Source organism: Bufo bufo, chromosome 6, assembly GCF_905171765.1.
Source record: "Bufo bufo chromosome 6, aBufBuf1.1, whole genome shotgun sequence".
In the NCBI taxonomy this organism is placed as follows: Eukaryota; Metazoa; Chordata; class Amphibia; order Anura; family Bufonidae; genus Bufo; species Bufo bufo.
This window is the reverse complement of record NC_053394.1, coordinates 394,839,389-394,862,684: the sequence shown is the minus strand read 5'-3', so window position 1 is coordinate 394,862,684 and position 23,296 is coordinate 394,839,389. Positions and strand designations below refer to the sequence as shown.

The 23,296-nt window shown below is 44.7% G+C and overlaps 1 protein-coding gene across 2 annotated transcripts in view; it reads left to right on the top strand.

Moving 5' to 3' along the window:
- The window catches only part of LOC121003533 (zinc finger protein 501-like), a 434,191-nt gene that overhangs the window by 325,800 nt on the left and 85,095 nt on the right, over positions 1-23,296 (top strand). The window contains exon 5 of one of the 2 annotated variants that reach the window (XM_040435430.1): positions 13,169-14,356. The exons of the other annotated variant lie outside the window; for it this stretch is intronic. Within the exon in view, the coding sequence (XP_040291364.1) occupies positions 13,169-14,277 (1,109 nt within the window). The 3' untranslated portion in view covers positions 14,278-14,356. Of the gene's footprint in view, positions 1-13,168; positions 14,357-23,296 lie in introns of those variants that run through there. 2 annotated transcript variants of the gene reach the window in all.

Genomic DNA, 23,296 nt, shown 5'->3' with positions numbered 1-23,296 from the left:
GTGTTTTTTTTTTTATTTAATAACTATTTCCCCCTTAGGGGCTAGAACCTGGATCCCTTGTCCTATTCACCCTAATAGAGCTCTATCAGGGTGAATAGGACTTCACACTCTCCCTGCTGCCCTGTGCATAGTACACATGTCAGCAGGGAGCTGACTATGGCAGCAAGGGCGTCAGTAGCGTCCTGGCTGCCATGGTAACCGATCAGAGCCCCACAATTACACTGCTTGGGCTCTGATCAGAAGCTGCCACCAATGAAGATAACTTGCCCATTAATTCAAATATAGCGACACCTGACCTCTTTGAGAGGTAGCTGCGATCCGCGACAGTTAACCCCTCAGGTGCAGCTATATGATTCACCCGCCTCCTATATTTGAATTAATAACTGAGTTAACATCATTGGTGGCGCAATGGCCACAGCCCCTCCCCTCCTCCTCCCCTCTTGCCTCTCACTGGTGTGCTGCTGAGGGAACATTGATCGCGTTGATAGCAGCGTGATCCATGTTCGCGATTCGATATCGGCATATCGGCAAGGTTAGATGCTGATACCGATAACTTTGAAAATCCTGAATATCGGCCGATAATATCGGTAAATCCGATAATCGGTCGATCCCTACCTGGGACCACTGCCGATCAGCTGTTTGAGAAGGCATCGGGGCTCCTGTGAGCGCTGTGCCCTTCTCTGTGATTTTTCTGGGCCATGTGACGTCACGTTCATTGATCAAGTGGCCTAGGAGCAGCTCAGCCCCATAGAAGTGAAAGGGGTTGAGCGCGATACCAAGCACAGCTGCTATACAATGTACGGCGCTGACCTTGGTGAGCTGAGAGGAGGCCGGGGCACTACTGCCAGCACTTCAATAAACTTATCCTTTTGAATATGCAGGAAACATTTCCTTCACTTTGGATATTGTTTAGGCTGGGGGACTGGGTGGTTCATCTAGGACAGTGATGGTGAACCTTTTAGAGACAGAGTGCCCAAAACTGCAACCAAATACCCACTTATTTATTGCAAAGTGCCGACACGGCAATTTAACCTAAATACCAATATAATATATCTTTTATGTCCTTTATCATTTATCTATAATAGATTAATAGCCTACATTCAATGCTCTGCCTGAGCTGTTTATAGTGTGTCCTGGGGATGATGAATGGCAGGAAAAGTCTAAAGCATATTGCTATGCCATAGACTTTTTCCAGGGTGTGGGTGCCCACATAGAGGGCTCTGAGTGCCGCCTCTGGCACCCGTGCCATAGGTTTGCCATAACTGATCTAGGACATGGAATGTCCACGTGTGACCGCTGTCTAAACTACTGACTGTAAATAACAGATACAGTTATCAACTAAATGAGTTGCTTAAAGGGAGTCTGTCATCACAGTTTCACCTTTTTAACCCTTCCCATAGCTTTCGAGTAGCATTACAGTTGATAAAAACGTTACCTTTATTAGCAATCATGGACTTATAAAACTGGCAAAAATCATCTTAGTAGGATATGCAAATGAGGGCTCGCAAGTGCCCAGGGGCGGCGTCAACCTCGTAGGTGCCCAGGCAGCTCTGCCTTATCGTCACTTCCCCCCGCCCATCTTCTAACTTCTTCTTTCGCCGAGATCCATCGGCCGGCTAACGGACTCAGTGCGCGGGATCTCGGTGAAAGAAGAAGTAAGAAGATGGGCGGGCAGAGGGAAAGGACGATTGCTTATAAATGTAACGTTTTTATCAACTGTAATGCTTCTAGAAAGCTATGGGAAGGGTTAAAAAGGTGAAACTGTGATGACAGACTCCCTTTAAAGAGAAACTATTTGATATAGTGCAGTGCACAATACTGTTCTGTTTAGCATGCTGTTACTGTATTGTGTGCTAAAATGCATACATTCATGTGGGCGAGACTGAAAAATGAACAAGTTATATCTCCAGCTCGAGGGTGGGCCCCCAAAATCAATTCCACTGGTGGGCCCTAGGCACCCCAGTCCGACACTGGCGGCCAGCAAAGGCAACAGGTGCACAAACAATGTAATGTTATATACACACAATGTAATGTTAGGGATGGAATATAAGGACTGCTCTCCCTGCATTGCAAACTGGTTGGAATAACGAAGCAATCAGATTGGATTTATACAGGAGACCTGCAGATATTTGGGTCAGATAACTCCTGCTGTCCGGTCACTTCTGTCATCATTCTAATTACTGATCTTTTCAGGTCATATAAAACCTTCCACACGACTTCTCCAACCGTCTGATGACTTCTACAATATTTCTTTCACAGCTTGTGAATCCGGGTGAAGATCTGAACATTATTAATCCTACAGAGACATATGTGAGGGGTGATGAGCAGAGTACAGAGGACCTTCCTACAGATAACCGCCCAGGTGAGTAGTGACCACCAAGTAAAGCAGAGAGGTCTCTAAGATTCTGCTGATACAAATAAAAGAAAAAGATATATTGTGCAATGTGGGAATAATGATATTACAATTATTATTATTATTGATGAGTATATATGAGAGTATAAAGGAACAAAAATAATATCACATACGGAGAGACTTGTACACAATAACAATTACTAATAATTACTAATAATAATAAAGTTACTCCCAAGACCATTTGGTAACTAAACCACAAATTCCTATCCCTCTACAGTACAGTGTAGTTACTATACAGAGGTCTTCTCATGTCTCTCCAGTCCCGGTCTTTGCTCTGGACCCTCCAGGTTTCTTCTTCTGTAGCACTTTTCTTTTCTCTTCTCCTTCTCTCTTCTGCCTCTTCGCTTCTTCCTTCCTTCCTTCCTTCCTTCCTAACAGCCAGTCCTAGCATTGTCTAGGATATGGCTTGGACACATCTTTTTGGTTGTTCCTTATGGTTTTCTAGCAATTTTCAGGTAACTCTTGAAGACTGATAGAAGCAGCTGGAATGTTGGGATTTTCCAGCATTTTCCTGCCCCACTAGCCATGTACCACCTACTGGACAATTGTCAGCCATTCTTTAGATAATTGACAACTACAGTACCTTTGATGCTAATGGCCCGTTGTCCAGATAGACAGTTCTCGCCCACACTGGCTTTGAGAGGACAAGTATAGGCACTAATTACTAGGAAGTTGCTGAGAACAGGATACCAATACAATATATGGCTTACATCATTTTCCTAAAAATTCTTAAAAATAGGTATTTCTTACACATAAATAAATAAATTCACCTACACGCCTTGACATGCTATCAATGGGGTTATTAACCCCTTAGTGACTACCCATACGCCTTTTTTACGGCAGTTACTAAGGGGCTTTAGGCTGGGTTGCCGCTTTTTTAAGGCCTCCCAGTTTAAGAGCTGCTCGGGTCCCGCGGGGAGCGGGAACCAGACTCTAACATGAGAGCTGTGGCCCTGCTCTAACAGCCCGGATTGGCAGGAGTGCTGATCTGGGCTGTTTAAGGCTACTTTCACATTGGCATTTTGTTTTCCGTTTGTGAGATCCGTTTCAGGGCTCTCACAAGCGGTCCAAAACGGATCAGTTTTGCCCTAATGCATTCTGAATGGATAAGGATCCGTTCAGAATGCATCAGTTTGCTTCCATTCCGCTCTGGAGGCGGACACCAAAACGCTGCTTGCAATGTAAGTCAATGGGAATGGATCCGTTTTAACTGACACAATATGGCACGATATAAAATGGATCCACCCACCATTGACTTTCAAGGGTGTTTAAGACTGATCCGTTTTGGCAATGTTAAAGATAATACAAACGGATCAAATGCGAGTGTGAAAGTAGCCTAACACTTTACATGCCACGGACAATGGCGCCTGCTGCATGTAAAGTGCTGTGATTAAATGGCCAAAGAAAAAGGGGAGAAGGCGCTCATAGGTGGTGGTGTTATCTGCTCCTAGCCAGGGTGAGTGATTACTACTCACCTTGGTTTGGTTGCACTTTGTGTAGTGCAATTCTGGTAGAATTAAAATCGTAGGGGTGATCTGGGTTGGTGCAGCCGAATATCGTCCAAGTTGACCGTGGGGGGAGCCAAGCCGCCGCTTTGGTGCGTATTGTGGTATATGAGGGGGAGCTCGTCTGCACTTGGTTCGTGCGGTGAGCGGATGGACACAAGGCGCAATTCACAACCCAGTTGAGGATACAAAGTATTTTTTTTTTTTTGTTTAGCAAAGACGATGCGTTTCGGGGTACGCAGACCCCTGTATCAAGTCTAAAAGAACAACACAAAATTCGATAATATAATATATGTACAAATGGACGAATCCATCGGTAAAAAGTTTAGGTTAAAACAAAAAATATATGCATACGTATATATATATATATATATATGCGTATATAAAATAGAACGTATATAATAATAATAAATAAATATATGGTAATGGACATTGTGGAAAGTCTGTGTGTATGAGAAAGTGAGTATAAATGTTTTATCTATTGGAAGAGTGTGGGTTGTGAGAGATTTCACAAGTGTGAGCAGGTATATGTGTACATGATAGTAGGTAGTTATACGTAGTTCAATTTGGTTGTTCGGTCTGGATTAGGCCAGGGATTGACCCGATAAATACATAGAAAAAATAAAATAAAATGTGTATGTGTGTGTGTGTGTATACAGTATACACTGCTCAAAAAAATAAAGGGAACACTTAAACAACACAATGTAACTCCAAGTCAATCACACTTCTGTGAAATCAAACTGTCCACTTAGGAAGCAACACTGAGTGACAATCAATTTCACATGCTGTTGTGCAAATGGGATAGACAACAGGTGGAAATTATAGGCAATTAGCAAGACACCCCCAATAAAGGAGTGGTTCTGCAGGTGGTGATCACAGACCACTTCTCAGTTCCTATGCTTCCTGGCTGATGTTTTGGTCACTTTTGAATGCTGCCGGTGCTTTCACTCTAGTGGTAGCATGAGACGGAGTCTACAACCCACACAAGTGGCTCAGGTAGTGCAGCTTATCCAGGATGGCACATCAATGCGAGCTGTGGCAAGAAGGTTTGCTGTGTCTGTCAGCGTAGTGTCCAGAGCATGGAGGAGACAGGCCAGGAGACAGGCCAGTACATCAGGAGACGTGGAGGAGGCCGTAGGAGGGCAACAACCCAGCAGCAGGACCGCTACCTCCGCCTTTGTGCAAGAAGGAACAGGAGGAGCACTGCCAGAGCCCTGCAAAATGACCTCCAGCAGGCCACAAATGTGCATGTGTCTGCTCAAACGGTCAGAAACAGACTCCATGAGGGTGATATGAGGGCCCGACGTCCACAGGTGGGGGTTGTGCTTACAGCCCAACACCGTGCAGGACGTTTGGCATTTGCCAGAGAACACCAAGATTGGCAAATTCGCCACTGGCGCCCTGTGCTCTTCACAGATGAAAGCAGGTTCACACTGAGCACATGTGACAGACGTGACAGAGTCTGGAGACGCCGTGGAGAACGTTCTGCTGCCTGCAACATCCTCCAGCATGACCGGTTTGGCATTGGGTCAGTAATGGTGTGGGGTGGCATTTCTTTGGAGGGCCGCACAGCCCTCCATGTGCTCGCCAGAGGTAGCCTGACTGCCATTAGGTACCGAGATGAGATCCTCAGACCCCTTGTGAGACCATATGCTGGTGCGGTTGGCCCTGGTTATCTCCTAATGCAAGACAATCCTAGACCTCATGTGGCTGGAGTGTGTCAGCAGTTCCTGCAAGACGAAGGCATTGATGCTATGGACTGGCCCGCCCGTTCCCCAGACCTGAATCCAATTGAGCACATATGGGACATCATGTCTCGCTCTATCCACCAACGTCACGTTGCACCACAGACTGTCCAGGAGTTGGCAGATGCTATAGTCCAGGTCTGGGAGGAGATCCCTCAGGAGACCGTCCGCCACCTCATCAGGAGCATGCACAGGCGTTGTAGGGAGGTCATACAGGCACGTGGAGGCCACACACACTACTGAGCCTCATTTTGACTTGTTTTAAGGACATTACATCAAAGTTGGATCAGCCTGTAGTGTGTTTTTCCACTTTAATTTTGAGTGTGACTCCAAATCCAGACCTCCATGGGTTGAAAAATTTGATTCCCATTTTTTTATTTTTGTGTGATTTTGTTGTCAGCACATTCAACTATGTAAAGAACAAAGTATTTCAAAAGAATATTTAATTAATTCAGATCTAGGATGTGTTATTTTTGTGTTCCCTTTATTTTTTTGAGCAGTGTATATATATATATATATATATATAAAAAAGTATTAGTGATAATAATGATAAAGATAGGTAAATAGAAAATGAATAAGTATGTGCATGTACAGTTTTGTCAGAGGGTGCTGTCATCCCTTGGATATACAGACAGTAACTATCAGTCGTCAAGAGATACTGTGTACAGGTAACTTAGATGGGTGGTGCATTGTTGGTACCTGTATCCTTGTCACCGTAGGCTTAATGGGGGTCACTCTTGTTGGAGATCCCTTTTAGGGGGTATGGCGGTCCGCACTGCTGTGGTAGATGATGATGAAGTGATGTTTAGTTGGGTGACGTTATATAAAAAAGCATCAGCATGAGGTTTAGTAAGTCAGTATATGTTCAATCAAGGGTTAATGGGTGGATATTAGTCCACTGGTTGAACTGGGCCTGATAGGGGATTTGGTAATTCTGGTGGGTGCTGTTTGCTGGGGGGCATAATTGAGTGACAACCCACACTCTTCCAATAGAGAAAACATGTATACTCACTTTCTCATACACACAGACTTTCCACAATGTCCATTACCATTTATTTATTTATTTATTATTATTATTATTATTATTATATACGTTCTATTTTATATACGCCTATATATATATATATATATATATATATATATATATATATATACCTATGCATATGTTTTTTGTTTTAACCTAAACTTTTTACCCATGAATTCGTCCATTTGTACATATATTATATTATCGAATTTTGTGTTGTTCTTTTAGACTTGATAAAGGGGTCTGCGTACCCCAAAATGCGTCATCTATGCTAAACAAAAAATAAAAAATACTTTGTATCCTCAACTGGGTTGTGAATTGCGCCTTGTGTCCATCCGCTCACCGCACGAACCAATTGCAGACGAGCTCCCCCTCATATACCGCATGTAAAGTGCTGACAGAGGGAGCGGACTCCCTCTGTCTCCCATCGGCACCAAAACTTAATAACAAGTGATCAAAAAGCGCCATTTACTCCAAAATGATACCAATAAAAAATACAAGTTGTCCCGCAAAAATCAAGCCCGCTCTCTAGAATGCGAAGGAGAGGGGCAGAATGACGGAAGAACGATGTCTTCGTTGACATGGAAGGCCGAGACTACTTTCGGCTGAAAAGAAGGTATTGATCGGAGTACTGCCTTATCTTGGTGCAGAATAAGGAAGGGTTCCTTACAGGAAAGCGCTGCCAATTCTGAAATGCGCCTGATGGAAGCGATAGCCACCAAGAATGCGACCTTCAAAGAGAGAATACGGAGGGGAACTGTGTCTAAAGGCTCAAATGGAGCCGATTGGAGAGAACCCAGAACCAGGTTCAAGTCCCAAGAAGGCAAGGGAGGACAATAAAGAGGAACGGTATGGGCCACCCCTTGCAGGACGGTCTCAACCGGAGCCTGAAGCGCCAGAGGACGCTGGAAAAAAATTGACAGCGCCGACACCTGTCCCTTCAAGGAACTAAGGGCAAGGCCCAAATCCAAACCCGACTGCAGAAATTAAAGAATGACAGGAAGAGAGAAGCGTAGCAGGGGGAGGCTACGTTCTTCACAGAAACGCAAAAAGGACTTCCAAGTTATGTAATAAATCCTGGACGACACCTGCTTTCTGGCTTTAATCATGGTGCGGATGACCCTGTCCGAGAAACATCGCTGCTTCAGAATGGCGGTTTCAACAGCCACGCCGTCAAACGTAGCGACTCTAAACGCTAGTGGAAGACAGGACCCTGAGAGAGAAGATCTGGTCTGAGCGGAAGGAGCCACGGTGTGTCTCCTAGGTGACGAATGATGTCTGTGTACCACGCGTGATGAGGCCAATCCGGAGCGATGAGGATCGTTTGGATGCCCTCCATCTTGATTTTGCGTAAGATTCGGGGCAGGAGAGGGAGAGGTGGAAACACGTACACCAGGGAACACCCATCCCATGGTGTCACCAGCGTGTTTACTGAGCATGCCCTGGGATCTCTTGTTCGAAAGAAGACGGGGAGCTTGTGGTTGAGTCTGGATGCCATCAGGTCCACCTCTGGTCGGGCCAACCGGAGACATATTGCTTCGAACATATCCGGATGCAGAGACCACTCCCCTGGGTCCACCGTCGTCCGACTGAGGAAATCCGCTGTCCAGTTCTCCACTCCCGGAATGTAGACCTCCGAAAGAGCTGGTACATGGGTCTCCGCCCACTGTAGGATCTTGGCTGACTCCGTCATCACTGCCTGACTGCGGGTTCCTCCTTGATGCTTGATATAAGCCACTGCCATGGCGTTGTCTGACTGCACACGTATCGGCCGGTCCTTCAGGAGAGGGGCCCAATGTAGAAGAGACAGATGAATGGCCCGGAGTTCCAGTATGTTGATGGGCAATTTGGACTCCGACATACCATACACCTTGGAACATCCGAGATGGGAAGACTCCGCCCCAACCTTGGAGACTGGCCTCCATGGTGATGACTGTCAATGAGATTGGGAGAAAGGATTTCCCCAACTCCAACGTTGGGGCTGAAAGCCACCACCTGAGTTCCGAACGCACCCCTAGGGGCAGGACAATGTGACCAGGGAATGAGTGTGAAATTGTGCAAACGGAACCGCCTCGAAAAAAGCGACCTTTGCACCCAATACCAAAACCGAATTGAAGGGTACCTGCGCCGGAGGAGAAGGCGGATTGACCGATGAAGAGCCAGCCGCTTGTCCAGAGGGAGGCGCATCAACGCCTCGGCCGTATCGAGGATCATGCCTAGAAAAGCAATCCGTCTGGTAGGACGCAGAGAAGACTTCTGGAAATTTACCAACCACCCGAACCGTGCCAGGGTATACAAAGTGATACGCAGGCTGTCCTCGTTCTGACTCGCAGTGCCGTTGCCAGGCCAAAGGGAAGGGGCAACGAACTGATAGTGATGGAGCCCCACTATGAAGCGGAGGAAACGCTGATGGGGCAGTGGGGACGTTTAAGTACGCGCCTAAATGTCTATGGACGAGAGAAATTCGCCTTGGTCCAGTGAAGCAATCACGAAGCGAAGGGATTCCATTCTGAAGTGCTGAACCTGGAGGAACCGGTTCAACAACTTAAGGTCCAGAACTGGGCGAACTAATCCTTCTTTCTTGAGGACGACAAACAGATTTGAATAAAACCCAGAGAATTGCTCCGTCCGAGGGACCGAGGATCTCGCCCCCCCTGCAAGGAGAGATTGAATTGCCTGGAAAAAACGAAAGCTCGATCTGGATCCCTGGGTGGTTGGAAGGGAAAGAAACGTTGCGGAGGAGGGGACGCAAACTCGATCTTGTAACCTGAGGTTACGATTTCAAATGCCCGCACCCGCCACACTTCCTGAAAAAGGAGTAGGCGACCTCCCCAACCTGCAATTTCCCCATCTGACAGAACTTCCCCTGGGAGGGAGGATGTGTCCGAGCGTGATCCATGGGGAGGAGGAGATGGTGAATCGTCAGAGGAGGAATGATGTCCTGCTCTGAGCCGCTTGTGCGAAGGTCTGACCCTAAGGCGCTCTCCAGAGGATGGAGCTGACTGCGCAGGTGGAGATTAATCAACCAAACGACCCATGAGAGTAAGGGTGGATTAGGATATCTTAGAGTTCCTCCACTGCCTGGGATAAGGCACGAGCCCAGTCCTGTTCCACCTGGTCAGGCCGGGCATGCGGCTATGTGGCCTGGGGGGGCAGAACCTGCGTGGGCTCACAGCATGCGGAGAAGAACAGAGTCCTGCTGGCCGCGAGGAAACTTAATTTTGCATTTCACACATGCATAATAAGTGACGTCTGTTAGAATGCGGGGGTCACCAGTGGGTTCGAACATGGCTGCCCACTGATGTACTCAAGGCTGGAGGGGGAAGGAACCGTCCTACCAGTATGCAGGGGACCCAGGCCCTGTGGTCCCTGAAGACGCGTGCTGCCGGCTGAAGTCCGAGTCCACTGGTGTGGCCGCGGTCCTCTGAATCCTCTGAGCTGCGGCCGGAAACTTAGCCCCGCCCTCTTGCATCACAGTGGGAGGCTCCGAATGCGGCCTACCTGTCACTCCCTGCCCTGTGAGTGATCTGAGAAGATCTGTCAGACTTGCTGCATGTGAATCTATCTGACAGATTGCTTTGTTGTGGCTTTGGGCAGGATCCCACCCCCTCACAGGTTCTGCTCATTAGTTTGTTAGTGTTGCTATTTATGACTGCCTCTCACTATTGCCCTTGTGGTTTATAGTTTCTCCTGGAGTTCTCTGCTGGTGTTTTGTGGATCTCCTGCTCCCAGTTCATCTTCAGTTAAGTCCTCCTTCCTTCCCTTCTATTGTTTTTACTGGCTAGGCCTTAGGTAGACGCGGGTTCCTTCATCTTGTGCAAGGAACCGGTGTCACACCTGTGACAGGTCTTAGAAGGTCTGAAAGATTATCTGCACATTAGTGATTTAGTGATCTGAAAGCCTCTTTTGGTTTCACTTTGTCTGTGTGTTGCTGGTATGTCCACATCTCCTGTTCAGGTGTGGATCATGTGCCCTTTATCTCTCCCTATTTAGTCTGACTTTACCCATCACTCCTTGCTCTGGATAGCTTCATTTAGTTTTGGAGGAGCTGGAGTGTGTTTCATCCATCATCCTCAGAAGTTAAGTGTGTGTTCCGCTTGTGTTTTGTATTCCCCCCCCTGGTTGTTTACTAGGCCTCAGCGAGACGATGGTTCCTTCACCAAGGAAGGAACGGGTTGTCTCTGCCCTGTCATTACCTTTAGGGCATCCGAGGGTCACCAAGGTTTTCTAGGTTCCTGTGTATGGGCATCTCTACCATCGAGAGGTGCCCATACAGATAGGCGTTAGGGCCAGGTTTTTATTAGGTGGTGACCCTTTTCCTTCCCTAGCGGTGAGGCCTAGTGTCTTTCCCCTTCCTTCTTGTTGTCTTTTGGTGTTCTCCCCTACTACATCCGTGACAACCGGTTGACTTTCCGACTGCTCCCTAGCTGAGGGTTTGTATCAGTTGCAGCAGGGCTTAGGTTCGAGTGCATGAACACTTCTACCATCGAGATTTGTTCATGTTGGTAGCAGTCAGGGAAAGGCTCAGGGAATGTCAGGAGGTGACCTTTCCCTGTTCCCTAGATGTGGGGCTTAGCCTGCTGTTTTGTTTAATTTTGTTGTGTTTGGTTTGCTTCCCTTCCCTCACCCTCTGTGACACTACCCTTCCGAGAAGCCGGGTTTGCGATGCACGGCCGACCGGGAGTCACTCGGTCGGTCGGAGATTGGAGCGATCCAAATCGGACGCAGAGGCGCCTGCTTGTGTATACCGGTCGCGGGAGCCCATCCCGCGGGCCGGGAATAAATTATCGCGGTCTGGAGCCCGAAAAAAACTGGAAGCCGGGACTAAAATATCCAGGTAACCAGCCGGAGGATGGAAGTGATAGCCACCTAATATGACCGATGTGCCCAGTGTCCCTATCGCTCTGGGGACTTGAACCTATAACATGACCATGTTAAAAGTCCCCTTACACACACGAAGTGGCCGAGGGGGGGGGGGGATACTCACCTCATTCCCACTACTCACCCCATCTTCACCCTCTTCTCTTCACCCCTCCTCCGACTACCAGCAGGGTCACCTCTTCAGCAGCTGGCACCCGAATTGGCAGGAGACTGGAATGGCGGGGGGGGGGGGGGCTCGCCGGATCCAGATGACCCTTTGACTGGCGGGAAGCAGGGGAGCTGGGCTGCCCTGGTCCACTTTTGCTTCTTGGGGTGGTTGAGCGGTGAGGGAATCCGACACCGGTCTAGCTCCCAGGGTAGACAGAGGGGCTAGGCGCCTCTGCTTCCCCTACCTAAAAGGGAAAGAGATAAAACAAAAAAAATAAAAAATAACAAAAGATAGCCGCCCTGCAACCAGGGAGGTCTGCCTCTACGACACTAAGCTAAAAACTGATATGCTCTCTCCAGGCTGGAGGGGATATAGCCGGCAGGGGAGGTAGCCTAGTGTCGCCTCCTAGTGGCAACAAGCATCTATACCCACGGTTCTTTGTCCCCCAATGATCTGAGTGAGAAAAATCTTTAGATAGTGATAGAAATTTCGTTATCATTGGATGGTGTTTATATACGAGTCACAGGCCCTTAATGTTAATCCACGAAAAAAAGGAAGATTTTATGGAGCGTGCCATCCAGTTTGTTTACTTGAGAGTGACAGGACTGTGCTTCCTACTATCCATTCTACTCTCCTCCCTCCGAGTCCAGCTGCTGTATCTGTCATCCATTATTGCCCAGGTCTCATTCCCCGGCCTGCACTCTCCTCAGCAGCAGGTGTGATACAGTGATGTCATTGTACCTGCTGGGCTGAGAGGGAGAGTGCAGAGACCAGAGATAATCCCCTGGCCTGTGCGCTCTCCTCAGCTCAGCAGGAGAGATGACATCATCACATCACGTCTGCTGCTGGAAAGAGCATGATGTGCTCGGTGTTACTTTATTAATATTATTCAAAGTACAGGAGCTTCACTGATGTAAAGGGGGCACTAAGAGACAGTACTACTGTAGAAGGGGGCACTAAGGGGGCATAACTATTGTGTGGGGCCACTAAGGGGAAGCATTATTGTAAGGGGCATAACTATTGTGTGGGGGCACTAAGGGGGCATATCTACTGTTTGGAGACATCAAGGGGGCATTCTCCTGAGGACACTAAACGGGAATTCTACTGTGAAAGGGACTTTTAGGGGAGATAACTATGGTGTAGGGAACTAAGGGGGCATTCTGCACCTCTTGTCCAGCTCTAGGAAATGTTTTATTTATATGTATTTTAAATGATTGATTGGGTGGAGGTTGCAGGGAAGTTGCCCAAGGTGGGGGCCAACCTGGCCTAGTTATGCTCCTCGGTCTACTATTAGATCGTGATCTTTTTGGCCACCCCTGTTTTAGTCAGTTAATTCTTGTATTTTGTGCCATACCTTTCTGTGGATCTTTTTATACTGAAATGTAATAAAATTTCAATAGATTATTTTGGTATATTATTCATCAATAATAAAATGTCTTTTGTTCTTGGCAGATGACTGTACCAGGAACTTAGAGAAACATCTGGTATCTTCAGATTTTGAAGTAGATGATCGTGGTATCACACAAGATATATATAAAGAGCATGCCAATATCCAAGATATATCTTCATCCAATCACAGCAAAAATGTATTATTTGATCCTTTTAAACAGGTCCGATCTTCTGATTCCTCACAGACTGTAACACAGAATAAATGTCACAGAAAAGGTGTTCAACATCCAACAGCTCATGTAAGAGAGAAGACTTATTCATGTTTAGAATGTGGAAGATTTTTTAGATATAAATCAGAATTAGTGAGACATCAGAAAAATCACACAGGAGAGAAGCCTTTTTCATGTTCAGAATGTGGGAAATGTTTTAAGCATAAATCAACTCTTATTGTACATCAGAGAAATCACACCGGGGAGAAGCCTTATCCATGTTCAGAATGTGGTAAATTTTTTAAGCGTAAATCAGCTCTTGTTTTCCATCAGAGAGTTCACACCGGGGAGAAGCCATTTTCATGTTTAGAATGTGGGAAATGTTTTAACAATAATTCAGCTCTTATTACACATCAGAGAGTTCACACCGGGGAGAAGCCATTTTCATGTTCAGAATGTGGGAAATGTTTTAACAATAATTCAGCTCTTATTACACATCAGAGAGTTCACACAGGGGAGAAGCCATTTTCATGTTCAGAATGTGGGAAATGTTTTAACACTAATTCAGCTCTTATTAGACATCAGAGAGTTCACACAGGGGAGAGGCTATTTTCATGTTCAGAGTGTGGAAAATGTTTTAACAATAATTCAGCTCTTATTAGACATCAGAGAGTTCACACAGGGGAGAAGCCATTTTCATGCTCAGAATGTGGAAAATGTTTTAGCAATAATTCAGCTCTTGTTTTCCATCAGAGAGTTCACACCGGGGAGAAGCCATTTTCATGTTCAGAATGTAGTAAGCGTTTTACTCTGAAATCATATCTTGTTGTACATCAGAGAGTTCACACAGGGGAGAGGCCATTTTCATGTTCAGAATGTGGAAAATGTTTTAAGCAGAAATCAGCTCTTGTTAGACATCAAAAAACTCACAGAGAGAAGCCATCTCCATGCTTAGCCCTTTAGTGACCTCCCTTATGTGTTTTTATGGTAGTCGGTGTCGCTAACTGGATTTATTCCATCAGACACTCCTTTTTACAGGGAGATAAAACAGAACCTGGCTTCAAGTTACCAGAGGTTGCTAAGGGCTTGGAGTGATGATTGGGACCACTGTGAGAGCTCGCCAAACATGTATTGTCTCCTGTATTGAATGAATACCGGTCATCAAAGGACAGATCCAGTTAAAAGTGAAAGTTTATACTACTGTGTATATATATATATATATATATATATCCCCTCTAAACAAAAATGTTTAGTGAGAGAAAAAAACAAAACATATAGGGCCTGATATAAAAAGATAACTATCTACCTATTCCAGCCCCAGTCTGTTCTACATTTTATAAGTATTTGCAAAATAAAAAACGTCAAATATGAGCTTGTCAAGAAACCGTCCGCTGTTACTGGGTTTCATCAGTGATGTGCAAGTTCTCCCAACAAGTGACCAAGGCGAGGATTGCCTCATTACATAGAAGCCATCAGTCGCCCTCCTAAAGGAATACCATCTTAATCTGTACACCCTGACCAAAAGGTACCTGTAGATAAAGTCATGTGGTTAACTCCTCTCACATGAATTGACCAGTGGGTGAATCCTTGGTTATTTTCTTCTTTGTATGTCCCACCAGCTCTATATTTTTAAGTTTTATAATTGAAGACTTGATATAAAATATTTTTATTGGATATATAGAATTTTTGATCATTTTGTTTCCTATGACTATTTTCATTCCTATTATTGTATGGTGATACAGAGATTATGTTTTTATTTGGAGGATCTTTAATATTCAGGCTGTTCCATGGGCGCAATTACAGTTTTGTTTGGGTCTTTAATCATTGTCTTTCACCTGACAATACCTCGGATGGGGGGGGGGGGGGTGTTAGTGATCCTTTACTTTAGCATTATCTTCAACTGCCTTTCTGCTCCTTCTTCCCCTTCTGTGCTTGTTATGTGGGGGGAGCTATGTTATCACATGATGATATGCAGAGCTCTGGATGTGTGTTCCTGATGCTGCCATATAGTAAAGTGTACAGGGACTAAACAGGGAGAAACTGAGTGATGTGCTGACTATACAGTGCCTTGCAATAGTATTCAACCCCCTTGACTTTTTTCGTGTTTTGGTGCCTCACAACCTGGAATTAACATGGATTGTTTGAGGTTTTGCATCATTTAATTTACAGAACATGCCCACAACTTTGAAAAAGTTTTTTTCTTTTTATTATTATTTTTTTATTAGGACAATATAACAGAAAAAGTCAATGTGCATAACTATTCACCCCCAATACTTTGTAGAGCCCTTTTGTGGCAATCACAGCTCCAAGTCGCTTTGGATAAGTCTCTATGAGCATGCCACATCTTACCACTGGGATTTTTGCCCATTCCTCCGTGCAAAACTGCTCCAGCTCCTTCAAGTTGGATGGTTTGCGCTTGTGAACAGCAATCTTTAAGTCTGACTACAGATTTTCTATTGGATTGAGATCTGGGTTTTGACTAGGCCATTTCAACACATTTACATGTTTCCCCTTAAACCACTCAAGTGTTGCTTTAGCAGTGTGTTTGGGGTCATTGTCCTGCTGGAAGGTGAACCTCCGTCCTAGCCTCAGATCACGTGCAGAGTGGTACAGGTTTTGCTCTAGAATATCCCTGTATTTAGCACCATCCATCTTTCTCTCAACTCTGACCAGTTTCCCAGTCCCAGCTGCTGGAAAACATCCCCCTCAGCATGATGTTGCCACCACCATGTTTCACTGTGGGGATGGTGTTCTTTGGGTGATGTGATGTGTTTGGTTTGCGCCAGACATAGCGTTTTCTTTGATGGCCGAAAAGTTCAATTCTAGTCTCATCAGACCAGAGCACCTTCTTCCATACATTTTGGGAGTCTCCCACATGCCTTTTCTCAAACTCACAATGTGCCTTTTTGTTTTTTGCTGAAAGTAATGGCTTTCTTCTGGCTACTCTACAATAAAGCCCAACTCTATGGAGCGTACGGCTTATTGTCGTCCTATGTACAGATACTCCAGTCTCTGCTGTGGAACTCTGCAGCCCCTCCAGGGTTACCTTAGGTCTGTGTGCTGACTCTCTGATTAATGCTCTCCTTGCCTGACCCGTGAGTTTTGGTGGGCGGCCGTCTCTTGACAGGTTTGCTGTTGTGCCATGTTCTTACCATTTGGTTATGATAGATTTGATGGTGCTCCTGGGAATCATCAAAGATTTGGATATTTTTTATTATCCTAACTCTGACTTGAACTTTTTGAAAACATAGTCCCTTACTTGTTTGGAGAGTTCCTTGGTCTTCATGGCACTGTTTGGTTAGTGATGCCTCTTGCTTAGGTGTTGCAGCCTCTGGGGCCTTTCAGAAAAAGGTGTGTATATGTAATGACAGATCATGTGACACTTAGATTGCACACAGGTGGACATCATTTCACCAATTATAGTGGGGCAAAAAAGTATTTAGTCAGCCACCAATTGTGCAAGTTCTCCCATTTAAAAAGATGAGAGGCCTGTAATTTTCATCATAGGTACACTTCAACTATGAGAGACAGAATGGGGGGAAAGAATACAGGAAATGACATTGTAGGATTTCTAAAGAAATAATTGGTAAATTTGTTGGTAAAATAAGTATTTGGTCACCTACAAACAAGCAAGATTTCTGGCTCTCACAGACCTGTAACTTCTTCTTTAAGAGGCTCTTCTGTCCTACACTCGTTACCTGTATTAATGGCACCTGTTTGAACTTATCAGTATAAAAGACACCTGTCTAAAACCTCAAACAGTCACACTCCAAACTCCACTATGGCCAAGACCAAGGAGCTGTCGAAGGACACCAGAAACAAAATTGTAGACCTGCACCAGGCTGTGAAGGCTGAATCTGCAATAGGCAAGCAGCTTTGTGTGAAGAAATCAACTGTGGGAGCAGTTATTAAAAAATGGAAGAGATACAACACCACTGATAAAAGTCTGTGTTGCCCAGCGACAGCCCAAAAACATCACTGCTCTAGAGGAGATCTGCATGGAGGAATGGGACAAAATACCAGCAACAGTGTGTGAAAACCTTGTGAAGACTTACAGAGAACGTTTGACCTCTGTCATTGCCAACAAAAGGTATATAACAAAGTATTGAGATTAACTTTTGTTATTGACCAAATACTTATTTTCCGCAATAATTAGCAAATAAATTCGTTAAAAATCAGACAATGTGGTTTTCTGGTTTTTTTTTTTTCTCTTTATGTCTCTCATAGTTGAGGTATACCTTTGATGAAAATTGCAGGCCTCTCATCTTTTTAAGTGGGAGAACTTGCACAATTGGTGGCTGGCTGAATACTTTTTTGCCCCACTGTATGTGACTTCTGAAGGTAAATGCACCAGAGCTTTTTTTGGGCTTCCTAACAAAGGGGGTGAATACATACGCACATGCCAATTTTCTGTTTTCTATTTCTAAATAGTTTTATTTATATATTTTTCTCATTTCACTTCACCAAATTAGACTGTGTTCTGATCCATCACATAAAATTCAGATTAACAAAACATTGAACTTAAAGGGGTTCTGCAGTTTATTCAAACTGATGATCTATCCTCTGGATAGATCCTCAGCCTCTGATCGACGGGGGTCCGACACCAGGGACCCCCGCCGATCAGATGCTGATGATCTATCCAGAGGATGCAGAAAGGTGGTCGGGAGCTACTGCGCATGATCATACTAGGCACCCTCCTGAGAATCTAGCCAGGTTTATCACTGCGCAAGCCTGGCCATCACTGAACGATGGCACAGGTGGCTGTATCCCATGGAAACCAATTATAAACAAGCCAGGTAACAAAGGAGAAAAATAAAAAAGGGGCAAAAAAGAAAACTAAGGGTATTTGCATTTTTCATCAACTTTACATAAGGGACAATGTGAAATATGATTGTTAAAATGGGAATACCCCTTATTCTGTAGGTGATTGCTTGTTTTGTGCACATAGTGGTTTCTACCTTGCCAGGCAGGGGCCGTTATGGTGCAGAAGCATCACTTGTCACATCTGGATACCCCAGTTACAGTGATGTGTAACTGTCCCATAGGCCAAAATAAATTTTAAAAGTATCAAAATATATAATAAAATACAAGTGAGAATAAAATAGAAAAAAACTTATGCATAGTTTCTTTTTTCACATGAAACAAAAAAATAATAAAAAATTATCAATATGACCAAAACAGGGAACCTATTTTAACCATTTATTTTGGTGTCAATCTGCATATGTAAAGCATAAGGAGCTTGAGTTTGAATTAAAAAGAAAATAAATCTCTGAAAAACATTAATAAAAAGCCCCATGCGTCATGTAAAAAAAAGTTGCAAAAATTAGGTAGGCAGCACAATAAGTAAAAATTAAAGGGGTTGTCTGGGATCAGAGCTGAATCCGGGTATATCCCCTTTTTCACCCAGGCAGCCCCTCTGAGATGAGCATCAGAGCATTTCATGTTTTAGTTTTTTAGTTTTTGTTTACATTTTTACACTGCTAGGCGGAGGCTTCTCAGTTGTTTTACAGGCTAGGGCAGCGCTAAAGCCTCCCCATTAGTGCCAGTGATGTCACCTGCAAAGCTGCTAGGCAGAAGCTTCCCCCTAGCAGAAACCCTGTAACGTCACCGGATCTGCAGAAAAAGCCCTTGTCCTGCACAATAAATGTCGGATTCTCTCCTCAGAGAGGCTGCCTGGATGAAGGGGATAGATCTGTTCAGCTCTGAACCCAAACAACTCCTTTAAGATTGGTCCATTAAACCACCACATGCTCTAAATAAATGCGTATGTCATTAAAGGGGATTTCTTGATGGCCTATTATCAGGATAGGCCATAACTATCAGATTGGATGAGAATGAGGGGTCTGATACCTGGCAACTCTGGGTCCCCCAGACTCTGTTGAAGTGTCACCATGTGTTGCTGCTCTCCAGAAGGGATGGTAAGATGCACCCCAATGGGAATTAAGTCCATAGAGTCAGAGTCTTCAATTAACCAGAGTGCTTCTTTACTGGAGAAATTCAGGTGCAAAAAAATACAGGCAAGGCATAGGGCTGTCTTCTCCAGTCTCCTCCCTGACAGAAGGGTTTGCTGAAGAATGACCTGAGCTAGCTGTCTCTCTCTCTCTCTCTCTCTCTCAGAAAGTTGGTACCCTGGCTAAAGGCTGGAGACCCAGGGTCTGTGGCAGAGTATCCCATCTCAGCGTCTTCTTCTGGTTACTCATGGAGTCTGGCAGAGTATCTCGCTTCAAGCACTGTTCCCTAACTGCAGAACACTAGGGGCTATGATTGCTGTCCTTATATACCATTTCTAGACTAACTAGAACCTTCTAGTGGGAGGGGTGGAGTGGGGAAACTCACCATAACAAATACAAAGTTACAACTCCCGTCTCTCATAGACTTGCATTAGAGCTTCAATGATACTCAAAGGCCAATAACACAGCAGTTTTTCCAGACAAAAACAGGTTTTCAGACATAATAACATAGCTAAACCAGACATTCAAAAGGTCAGTCTGTCTGAATTTGGTAGTAAACAACATCTGGCTTTTTTCCCTCTAAAACATGCTCTTTTGCAATCGTTTGGTAACTGTGGAAAATTACCAGCTTCTCATTCAAAGTCCCAAAAGTCTCTGTGTTCATTAACCCTAGTAATGAGTTGATGACTTTGTATAGGGGAATCTGGATTAAATGTCCACAAATACCCAGACTTCAAAGAACCCTTGCTTTAGGGCACTACAGCACCCCTACCAATCAGATGGTCTACAGTAGCTCTGGCACCAGAACTCCACAGCTCCATCCATTGTGCTGAGGTGGTGACCAATCACTGCAGTGGGAGCAGCTAAGATGAAACGAGCTAAATCTGCTACACAACTAGACACCAACATCTGATCAGTGGAGAGCACAGTGTCGGACCAATTCCAATATTATGATAGGCCCTCAATATCAAAAAAGTGGAAACCCATTTTGTGAAGGGGGTTGTTTAAAAGAGAAAAAATCAAAAAGACTTTATTAAACATCAATTAATCAAAGAAATTAGGGTTACATGGAAATAGTGCCAGTCGCACCAGGTATAACTCTTTGAAATCAATGGATATAAGATCTACACTTAATGATTCAGGGGTTGAGAGCAGCTTCCCCACTCTGAACCAATCCCGATTTCAAAATTCGAACAGTGGTGCAATAATAGATGCAAGTGGCAATTAACAGGTGAAAATAAAAGACCAAATCCACGGTCCAAAGTCACTTGCAGAATAAAAATAAATCTTGAATGAACTGTTGTCCACTCTTCTCTAATTAATGGAGAGGGCACGGGCTAATCCCACAAGGTTACTTCTATGTATGCAGTTGGGACATGGCCCAAACAGAAAACATACTGTTTGCTAAGTAAAACTTGTTTGCCCTGCTCCAACTAAATAGCCCTTCTATGAAGTAACACTCAACACTTTTCTGCATCAGATGCCTCCTCAGTAGCCCAACAAACAGAAGAGTGCTATGAGCAGTGGTTTAGAATATAGTAGCAGTAAAGGCACGCAACCCCTCTCGCATAGGGGCAGCGTTCCGGCGCTATGATGGCCGTGAAGTGGCCTCCAAAAAGCCGGCTATTTAAATGTCATGGCTCCACCCACCCTTAGGTCAGATGCAAGTCTGCCCTCCCAGTCACTCGGGTCCGTGCCAGAATCAGCGCTGAAGATATCAAGCGCTGCACTATGAACCCCGTACTGCAAGAAGGAGGGAGAGATGCAAAGGGACCAAATGTCCCCTTTAGGTCAAGCAGGGATCATAAGGCGGATATAACCAATGGCATTGAGGAACAAAATACATTGTGGAAGAGGGATTCATTGCTCATACTGCTCGCAGAAAAATGCCTACAGAGGAAAATTCATAAGGCCTCATGCACACGAACGTATTTTGTTTCCGTGTCCGTTCAGTTTTCTCTGCGGATAGGATGCAGACCCATTCATTTCAATGGGTCCGCAAAAAACATGGTGTGCTGTCCGTTGGCCTGCAAAAAAAAATTTGTGCATGTCCTATTTTTTTCTAGTTTGCGGACAAGTATAGGCATTATTACAATAGATCTGCAAAAAAAAACAGATGCCATACGAACGCAATTTGCAGACCGCTAAACACATACGGTCGTGTGCATGCACTGTGTAATAGAATGCACATGATCAAAAAGGATAAATGTACATAATCGTAAATGTACATGAAAAAAGAGAAAAAAATAAGTATTTACAAATACACCCCCACTAATAGATGATAATGATATGCCATTGTATATGAACAATAATACAACAAGTATGGCATATAATAAGTGCAGTTCTACATTAGCAGTATTAACCCTAATGATGTATTCAAATGAGGGGTCGGCAATAAACGTGGTTGCAATGGTAAAATCAGCAACAGAGAAGATATTGTACTAATCGGAGCAAGAATACAATCGGGTATGCCCTATTATGTTCCTTCATAAAGTCAGTCAGTGTATCAGACCAGGGCTGAAGACACATGGGTACCCCAAAATGACCTATAGAAAACATGTATAGGATATAAGGTCATGGAGACCTTTTGGTCATACAGTGTTAAGCCGAAAGGTCCATCTCACCTCTTTTTGTAGTACGCACCTATCATAATCACCCCCTCTAGATGAGGGTCGAATTAATTAAATGCCCTGGAATTGAACAACCCCAGGGTCACTTGCATGGCATTTCGCCACATGTCTTGCCACCGGGGTATCCACCTCTTTTTTTATGTCATTGAGGTGTTCCCAGATGCGTCTGCGGAACTCTCTCATTGTTTTGCCCACATACTGTAATCCACATACTCATGTCATTAGTAGTTATCAGCGGCATAGGCAATATTCAAATTCGCAATATTTCGCTAATTTATGGCCGAATATTCGCCATTTATTTGCAAATTCGAGAATTTGTGATCTCCAGTCATTATTTACTTGATTGCGAAAATCGGCAATGTAATATATTCGCGATAAATTTACAATTAGAATATTCAATACTATTTGCGAATACAAATATATAGGACTATATTCTAAATATTCACTAATTCTCGAAGTGGCCATATTCACGATTCTAATATTCACGCTCAACACGAGTCATTAGATATATGAGACCTGTGGATTTATAATTTATAAAGATCTGATATAATAGTTGTATCCAGTAGCGGTGCTCGAAAATGTGCCACCCTTCTTGATTGAGCCGCACACGATGCACCCCCCACATCTATAGGTCCCCAACAATTGGTCCCTGAAGGAAAAGTGCAATGGGCACCTTCCCCCAGGGCCCTCCTATAACACGACCCAGGTGTTGAAATGCTGAGTGGTATAGTGTGGCCTGTTTATTTATGTGTCACGGTGCTGCTCCTACCTGGATAAGACTGGACCCAAGGCTTTGGCTTCGAAGCAATAAATAAGGGGAATAATTGAGGGATTGGAAAGAATAACTTGAGTCCAGACCTTAAGATGAAGTTCAATGGCAGCTTTCCTTTGAATAAACGTTTCTTGAAACAGTTTACAGGCTTTGTCTTGGTTCCAGCAGGCTTTAGCATTAAACTGGCAGGTAAACTCAACTCTGCTCTATCCTTCTCTCACTCTGCTGTACTGACAAGCTGACTTGGTAACTTGGCTTCATCTGTATGCTGCATTTCACTTTTTAGTCTGACTTATCTTCAGCCAAGGAATAGGTTAGAATCCTGGCAGCTCCAACATGGAGTCTCAACCAGCACAAACCAGAACTGCCCCTCCTCCTTCTGGTAGCAAGCAGGACTGGCCCACTTCTGGCTCCCACAACTCCTCCTTCATGGACATGGTCCCGTCTCCAACAGCTGCAGGGCACTGCGTTACGCACAATACTTATCCTTCCAAACATGTGTCCGGTCAGGAGTTGCCACGTTGGAGCTGATCGGCTTGGGAGAAAGAAGCTACACTGGCGAGCAGTTGCACAAGTACATCAAGCAGCAAACATTACGGTGGCTGTCACCCCGCCGACTCCAACTGGGC